Consider the following 9377-nt stretch of genomic DNA (forward strand, 5'->3'; position numbering starts at 1 on the left):
AATTCCTGACCCCTCACAACTTCTGTGAACAAATTTTTGCAGAGGACCGAGATTTCAAACAACTTGCGCAACACAACTTATTTTTACGTGAAAGTTTAAACAAAAGCTAATATTTTAGAACGCTCAATATGTGCCAGGTGCCTTAATTCTTAATTCTCACAACAGCCACCTGAGATAGGAACTATTATCATAAACACAGCCAAATTACGGATGAGGAAATTAAGTTTTAAGGTACTTAAGGTGACCAGACTTTAAGCGGAAACTGCACCCAGGTAGTCAGAACTCCAAGGCTGCGGAGCTCCGTAACTAACCGCCCCGCCCTACGTGGGCATGCGCAGAAAAAAACACAAGTAAATTCTGTAGGAATTGTAGGAGGCGGGCACTGAGGGGTGTGGTGGGCCTCTAAGATCCCAGCATTCCCTTCGTGCCGCCGCTAACATGGCGGCGCCCATCTTACGGTGCGTTTCCCGTGGCCAAGGGCTTGGTACCCCAGGCCTGTCAGGAGTCTTACCCCTGGGGCTGCGTGAGGCCCACTCGGGCGCTCAGGGGTTGCTGGCGATGCAGAAGGCTCGGGGTCTGTTCAAGGAGTTCTTCCCTGAGAGGGGTACGAAGACAGAGCTCCCAGAGCTCTTCGACCGTGGCACGGCGGGCAGTTTTCCCCAGACCATCTACTGCGGCTTCGACCCCACGGCCGACTCGCTTCATGTGGGGCATCTGCTGGCGCTATTGGGCCTGTTTCACTTCCAGCGAGCGGGCCACAACGTGATCGCCCTGGTGGGAGGCGCCACGGCGCGCCTGGGAGACCCAAGCGGCCGTACCAAGGAGCGCGAGGCGCTGGAAGCAGAGCGAGTGCAAAGCAACGCGCGCGCCCTGCGCCAAGGGCTCAAAGCCTTGGCGGCTAATCACCAGCAGCTCTTCGCTAATGGGCGGACCTGGGGCAACTTCACCGTGCTGGACAACTCGGCGTGGTACCAGAAGCAGGACCTGGTGGACTTCCTAGCGGCAGTGGGCGGCCATTTCCGCATGGGCACGCTGCTAAGCCGGCTGAGCGTGCAGACTCGGCTCAAGAGCGCCGAAGGCATGAGTTTGGCCGAGTTTCTATACCAGGTGCTCCAGGCCTATGATTTCTACTACCTGTTCCAGCATTATAGATGCCGGGTCCAGCTGGGTGGATCTGATCAGCTGGGCAATATCATGTCCGGATACGAGCTCATCCATAAGTAAGCGCCTTTAGACCTGAAGAAATCCTAGGCCAAATAATTTACACACGAACAGCCTGTGTTGCATTGTTAGGATTGTGGAATGACGCGCTTCGTTCCCGCCCTTGTCGGTTCTATCTCCATTAAGGGTCCGTAGTGGGATTAATTTAATATCACTGGCTAATGAGAACTGAGGGCTGAAGTAATGGTATTAGGTATGGGACATATTATAGATCTGCAGGAAATAGACGCTGCTAGTCAGAATTCGGATTGTATGTGTTTACTGCTTTTAAGAAGCTTCTGTGTTTCGGATTTGAAAGACTGCTTGTCTTCATTTATAACCTGAACGTGACTGGGCCTCCTTGAGGAGTCTCTGCTCTGCTCTGCGCCTTCCGTGAAGCTAAGTGTTAGTCATTGGTTGGCATCTCAAAAAAATTTTTTTCAGCACCAAATATTTGGCAAGTAATGTAGATTTCAGTGGCACTTTCTTGAGGGAGATGAACTACAGGACTAGCTCATGTGCTACTGATTTTTAAAATCCCTTTAAGACACCTCTTTTAGTGTCTCTACCTGACTCCTCTTTACCCAGTTTTCTCTCCCCTTCCTAGCCAACCTTTAAAAATGTCTAGGCCCCAGTTATGCAGCACTTCCCCTTGGCTTGCCCAGAGCCACTGGTTCAATTGCAGTTCAGAATGACAAATGTCAAAATAGAGTGCTGTGAAAGCAGTAAGATGGACAAGAATCCAGGTTTAGGAGGTCAAGGAAGTTTTCTTAGAGCAAGAAACCAGACTGAAATCTGAGAATGATTAGCAGAACCTACCACCACTTGAGCTTAAAGCACATAATAAAGTTCTTCTTTATGCATAGGTTGACTGGAGAAGATGTATTTGGAATCTCTGTTCCTCTAATTACAAGTACAACTGGAGCGAAACTGGGAAAGTCTGCTGGCAATGCTGTGTGGCTAAACAGAGATAAGACATCTCCTTTTGAATTGTATCAATTTTTTGTCAGGCAGCAAGATGATTTGGTAGAAAGGTGAGTTCTTAATTGTGTGTTGAAAAATTAAGTTCTTTAAAGCTCATGATAAATTTTAGCCATCGAATCTCTCTGTACCCTTCATAGTTTTTTGGTTTTTTGGTTTGTTTTAACATAGATTCTATTTAAGGCTAGTACATCACAACACTTTTTGTTGGTTAAAGCAGAAAACCACTGTGGGTGCTAGAAAACTTAGAGCCATTTTTGTGATCTACATCTAGCAGGTTCTTAGGACATTATTGCTTGCATATTCTAGTTTTTTACTCCTTTCATCTTAAACTTGACTTCTATTTCACCTTTGTCTCTAAAGTTCCTTTTCTTTAACATAAAAGAAGATCCTTTTGAAGGTCCTTTTTTAAAGTGATTTTCTCATTAATTCACAATATCTTAAACTCTTAGAAGAATTTAAATTAATGAGAAATACACCTGCAACAAAGAAGTGAATTTTTCCAAAAAAAATCATTTGACATAACTATCATCAAAATAACTTAGGAATAATTCTTAAAAATGTTTAAATGTATAATACTTGCCTGCAGAACATTAAAAACCACTATTGAGCAAAAATAAAGAACTCTACATGAATGGAGAGTCCTCTTGGAGGGTAAATGCTTGAGGATTGCCAGAGGTGACCAAAAGTGGGATTTGGATGTGTGCATAACAGTTGGTATATAGGGTAGGAAGGCCCAGGAGGCGAGAATTAAACAAGATGAGGGCCTGGAGCAAGAGTTCAGTCCATTTGGGGGACCACTTGCCTGAAACTAATTTCAGGAGTGTCTCTTTAAGGAGGCTAATGATGCTCAGTGAGGCCAGCTGCCTGGGGCTATAGCCTAGATGGAAATTCCAAAGAATATTATGTTGGAGAGCCCTTTGTTTAATCTCAAAAAAAGTGGGTAAAGTGGGTCAGAGTCAGTAATGTCTGGCAATCCAAAGGGAACGAAAATAAATTTAGTGAGGAAAGAGATTTGGGAGTTGCCCAAAGGAGTCCCATATAAGTATTAATGACTGTGAAGGCATATCTGGAGGCCCCAGGAGAAGGGAGCAGTGGCCAGTGAAATCAGCCTGCCAATGGGAGCATGGTTGGTCTCCCCAGGGAATATGTCCCCATCTGGATATCCTCCATTGTTTGGTTTGGGAGCAGAGAATACAGTCGTCTATCACAACTTTGGCTGCTGCTGAGGAGATGGGAAGTCCCCTCAATTAAGCCCAAGCTGTTAAGGCATTAATTCCTTGGTGACCCAAGGTTGTGTGGGCCCATTTTTCAAGCTGGTAGGAAGGGTCTGTGCTGGGCAGTGTGGTGGCTTAGTGAGGGAGTCTGCAGTACTGTTGAAAATGGCTTCCAGCATAGAGCAGGTAGTCTGAGCGGAAACATAAGTAACAATGATAGGAATTGGGGACTCCTTCCATGTCTGGGCCAAATGGGCTTGTCTTATATGAGAAAATTGTCCCTTAGCCATTGGCCAGACCAAACCGCGTGGCCATTAGCAATGGCCCAGGAGTCTGTGAAAATATGGATCTGCCAAAGGCCTCTTTATGGCTCCCTAAGGGCTAAGTGAACAGCTACAAGTTCTGCCAATTGGGTTGAGCCGGGACTGCCTTCTTCAATTAGAGAGGTGCCTGAGACCGGGGGACTGCTACAGCCCTCCAGCAAGCTGCAGTGCATACATGGTGGTGCTGCCATTGGTGAAGAATATGGATTCCCTGTCCATCTCAGACAGTTGGTCCCAAGGGGCTCCCCAAGCAGCTGATCATGAGGGAAGCTACACCCTCCTGTAATTTTTTTTTGATTTTTCAGATATATAATTACAACTCTGAATCATAATAGAGTTTTCCCTACTTTTTAATTTATTTTTGGCTGTGTTGGGTCTTTGTTGCTGTGCATGGGCTTTCTGTAGTTGCGGCAAGCGGGGGATACTCTTCGTTGTGGTGCACGGGCTTCTCATTGTGGTGGCTTCTCTTGTGGAGCACGGGCTCTAGGCGCACAGTCTCAGTAGTTGTGGTGCATGGGCTTAGCTGCTCCCTGGCATGTGGGATCTTCCCGGACCAGGGCTCAAACCCGTGTCCCCTGCATTGGCAGGTGGATTCTTAACCACTGCGCCACCAGGGAAGCCCCCTCCTGTAATTTTCAAAGGCTTTGACATCAAGGTTAGCCCTCTCCTGAAGGTACCATTTTCATTTTACCAAGGAGGCATCAGTTGTGGTATTAAGCTTCTGCCGGAGGCATCTTAACCCAGGGCGTTAGGGAGTAGTATTGATTGGGGGCCAGTTAGGGCCTCAGTTTCTAAAAGAACCCAGTAGAATTCTTTGGGGTTAGGCACTTAATCCAAAACCCCATAGGAAATCAGGTAGACTTACGTTTGGTCCAGAGACTCCAAGGGAGCATAGTCAGATATGGTCAAGCACTGACTTGGAATGTGGAGCCAGGTGGGACTAAAGGTAGGGCTTGTTGGACTGCCTGCTGGGCAGCTTCCAAAACACATTGTTTTGCCTCACCCCAGTGGAAGGTGGCAGACTTGCATGTGATCGTGATTGTGGCAAAGAATTAGTGAGCGGTGAGGGTGTTGCCTCCAGAACATGAAAAGGCCTGGTACCTGTTATATCTGAGCACAGTGGTGGTTTAATGAGTAATTTCCTCCATGTATAGGAACACTGTCAGTGCTCTCCAGTGCCTTTTGAATGGTTTTGACAGACCCAGTAAAATGTAGGAGCACTACCCCGTGATTAGAGGGAGCATTTTGTAAAAAGACTTCTCTGGACTCAGGGTCAAATGGGACTTCTTCAGGGTTAGAATGAAGAGGGGGTCACTTGAGTGAGTCTGGTCATAGAAGTGATAAACCCATTGGACCATGCCACTTTTGCACAGCAGGAGACAGGCCTAATCTCATGTTTTCCATTCACTGTGAGCCTTGGAATGTTGGTACTCAGCGACACTAAGCAACACCCAGGAAGCATCCATAGGGGTTCTGTATTATCAAGGAGCTGGTGTACCTCCTCAGGGGTCTTACGAGGCATTGGCACAAGATGTTCAGGACATTTATATTTGTCCATTGTTTAGCAACATCACACCAGGTACTGGACCCATGATATCCCATCGAATTTGGGGGGCAAAGAGGGACAGCAAGCCTCGACTGTATTTCCCCTTTTGCTCTGCCAATAGTTTCCTGTTACAAGGCTGTTCCATTCATCCAGGTTAGGAAATGTAATCCCATTATGACCCACCAGTCCCAGGGGGAGGTCTCCCTCCTCCTTACCTATGGGAATTATCCTTTCCTCTTGCCTTTAGCTCAGAGCCTCAGCTTGGGCAGTGATAATAGCCTTGGGGTCCATTCCACCCTCATTAGCTTTCCTTGGCCTTGAGATGTGGAGGACCTTCATGTACATTAGTACTCAATCAAGGTCTGTATAATTTGTGGTCTGATCATCTCATTAGACCATATGGCCTTGATCACTGATCACACTGCTCTGCGGAGATCGTTGAATTACGGCAGCAGTGATGTTTGGGGATGGATACCGCCGGCAGCACAGCAGAGGCGATATGCAAAAGACATAGAATGATAGACCTCCAGCATGCATTGCTGTCCTCCCAAATGGTGTTGCCCACCTGGGTTAGCCAGTTAGTAAACTAGTCAAAGCTAAAAGACAATCATGCAGTCCTGCCAACCATGCCATTGCCAGTTGTTGTGTGGGCCTCAGCCTGTTGGTAATGATACTATGAGCTAGAAATGCCTGGGGGTGCTCACCTCGGCCCATACTACTTGTAGGAGCCCTCACAGACATTTCCTGGGCCAGAGCCAACCTTGTGGCTGGACCAGCGCTGTGGTCCTTATGATTGTAAGAGACATCTCAGCAATAATCATCAGAGAACTTTAAAAAAAGATTTGTTACTTACAGTTTCTGAAGGGCACATGGCACTACAGGGGCCACACAGTGAGTCAAGGATAGGGAAGGAGGAAGCATGGACCCAGAGCTCTGCCTTTATTGGGGTGCCTAGGATTTCGCAGGTTCACTCTTCACTGGCTAATTTAAAACGTAGAGTGAGAATTAGGGAGTGGGAAAGGTGAAGGGGGTCACTCAAGCAGTCAGTTATCTCGGCTACCCGGGGCTTTCTGAAAGGGGACTTTCATGACTGGCGGCAGCCTGGTTCCTTATCTGGTTGGTTTGGTACTAGCTGTGTCATACATTTGGCAGTATTGCTTATTCGAGATCGATGTCTTTGAAATGGATACCTTGGCATTAAGCAATCAAAAGCTTAATGTCAAGCACATACATTACAGGTATAGAACCACTTGGAAAAATATGTGGCTGTGCCTACCCAGGTCAAATACTCATGACTTGTGATCAGCAGTCCCTCCCCCTGGGCACATCCCTAACGGATGAGTGCACATGTGCACCAAGAGAAATACATGGGAATAGTCATGGCAGCACCATCAATCACTGTCCAAGAGTAGGAACAACACAAATATCCACACTAGAATAAATAAATACATTACAAAGCATTCATAACATGGAATGTGTACTCAGCAGCTGTACACACAGCAACATGGGTGAATCACCAACATAATGATGTGCCAGAGGAACCAAAAAGAATATATTCTGTATGATTCTGTTTATATAAAGTCTAAAAAGAGGCAAAACTAAGTGATGCTGTTTAGGGAGGCATATTGAGATGGTAAAAATATAAAGAAAAACAAGGAGGTAATTACCATGAAAATCCTGAAGAGTGGTTACCTTGGAGGGGTGAGGGGATTTGGGTCGGAGCAGTGTTGTATACCTAGACAGGTGATAGTTACACAGCTGTTTGCTTTATGATTCATTAAACCGTATGTCTGTTGTTTGTGTATTTCTCTATGCTTTTCACCAAAGATAAGATTTTAAAAGATGATACATATAAAATATTTTTCAGTTTTTAAATTACACAGTTTTTATTTATGGGTACATACACAGAAAACAAAAATATAAAAACATGCTTGGGAAGGATGCCCACAAATTTAGATTAGTGGTTGTCTCTGGGGCAAGAAGGAGAATATATATGAGGTGGATGGGGCCCTCATCTATATCTATACTATTTTATGACTTTTTTAAAAGGAAGGATTTGAAACAAAGATGGCAAAATAGTAACATCTTCAGTCAGGGTGGTGTGTGTATTATTGTCATTTTTGGTACATTTCTGTATGTTATATTTCATAATTAAAAATAAATTCTAAAGTAAGCAGGATGTTCTTTAAAGGGTAAGGGAGCTGCAGATAAAAATTAGGTATGTTATATAAATTTAAAGGGTTTTTTTTTTTTTGTCCCAAAGGTACCTGAAGCTCTTCACTTTTCTGCCCCTTCCAGAGATTGACCACATAATGCAGCTGCATGTCAAAGAGCCAGAAAAGCGGGGTCCTCAGAAACGACTTGCTACAGAAGTAACAAAGCTTGTTCATGGACAAGAAGGGCTGGACTCTGCTAAAAGGTGGCCTCTTAGAATAATGAACACTTGATTAGTTAGTTAAGAGACTGGAGAACATTTGGAGCCAATGTTTTAGAGTCATCTTTTACCACTAACAAGGACTGTCAGTGTTAACTGCTTTAAAGTACTAGCCTACATTTACTAGAAAGAACGATTATCCTGAATTAAGCTTATAAATTATACAAGAACAGTGTTGCTGTTTGAAAAACTTTCCATCTGGAGCATAATGGGTACTTCATAATTGGTTTTTGGGTGTTAGAACACATGTCTAAGTAAGCACTCAACATGATGTGGCTCTCAAAATGTGTTTTTCAGGTGTACACAAGCCCTTTATCATAGCAGCATAGAGGCACTGGAGGTCATGTCTGATCAAGAGTTAAAAGAATTGTTTAAAGAAGCTTCATTTTCTGAATTAGTTCTTGACCCTGGAACAAGCGTCCTAGATACGTGCCGCAAAGCAAATGCCATTCCAGGTGGTCCCCGAGGGTAAGATTATTTAACTTTTAGGTTCACAGTTATAATTCACAACCTGTGTTTCCAGAGGTGGTGTTTTTCCTGATAATGGCATCTCATTCCTTGTAGAAGTTAAGTTAGTCTGAGAATCAAGTGAAAACTGAGTACTTACTGCTGAAAATACCTTAAATTTTCTTTAAAATCTAGTATTACTATACTCTCTCTAGTTAAGTCTAACCTGGTCAGTTTTTTCTCCAGCATTGGAAAAGGCTTACGTTTAAATGACCACTATTGTATAAATACACTGGGATCAGTCAGCTTAGGGATGGTCACAATTTGAGAAGATCACAAGAACAGAGGCCCTAAGTAAACAGATTCACACACCCCTCTCACATTCAGTCTGTATCCTCTTTATTCTGGGGAGTAGTGGGGTTGCCCAACCTATTTAAAATATTAGTTGAATTTCTCCTTTAGAACGTTAAAGGGGAGGCAGAATCTAATAAACATGAAGATAACAATTTAGTGCTAAATGGTTTCAATAGGAGAGCCTTTGAAATTTAAATGAAATAATGATGTATCTGTATTATTGGGAGCAGTCAACAGTGATTAGATTTATCTAGTTACTGAACATTTTTATTTTTCAGGTATCGGATGATAACAGAAGGTGGAGTCAGTATAAATCACAGACAAGTAACAAATCCTGAGAGTGTTTTAGTTGTTGGACAACATATTCTTAAGAATGGACTTTCATTACTTAAAATAGGAAAAAGGAACTTCTACATTATAAAATGGCTTCAGCTATGATGAAAACTCCTTCCAGTGGTTCAAACTTATCCATCATTCATTCTCAAGATGTACGAATTTATACCTTCACTTATGCAACTCAAAGACAAAGAATGGAGTGTACTCTAGGCCTCACAGTGTGAGTAATTTCATTATTTATATAGGTTGGTTAAGTTTGTGTAATAGTGGGATATTTTATTTCCTGATCCTTAAACATTAAGGACTACCACAGAAAAGCATGATTTCTAGGGTTAATCTCTGTTTTAATAATTATGCTTCATGAAAAACTAAATGCTGTCTTTCCTATCCTGTCCTTGCTGTTCTGGAGATGAGGAGGAACAATGAAAAAGAGGTAGTATAAGTAATTGTGGATACTTTTATATTAGGTGTGTATCTCATTAGAGGTTTTTTGTTGTTTAGGAAGCAAATACAGCTCTCCGTAAAAAGGGAGAAAAGTT

The 9377-nt window shown here is 43.6% G+C and overlaps 1 protein-coding gene across 1 annotated transcript; it reads left to right on the top strand.

The window, feature by feature from the left end:
* Window positions 1-438: 438 nt before the first annotated feature.
* YARS2 (tyrosyl-tRNA synthetase 2) lies at window positions 439-8940 on the top strand (the record flags this gene model as incomplete). Its single annotated transcript, XM_079715853.1, has 5 exons — window positions 439-1220; window positions 2067-2234; window positions 7531-7686; window positions 7999-8169; window positions 8781-8940. 5 exons carry the CDS (start codon window positions 439-441, stop codon window positions 8938-8940), a joined length of 1437 nt encoding a protein of 478 aa, XP_079571979.1.
* Window positions 8941-9377: the final 437 nt, after the last annotated feature.

This window comes from Hyperoodon ampullatus (genome assembly GCF_949752795.1).
Source record: "Hyperoodon ampullatus genome assembly, chromosome: 11".
In the NCBI taxonomy this organism is placed as follows: domain Eukaryota; kingdom Metazoa; phylum Chordata; class Mammalia; order Artiodactyla; family Ziphiidae; genus Hyperoodon; species Hyperoodon ampullatus.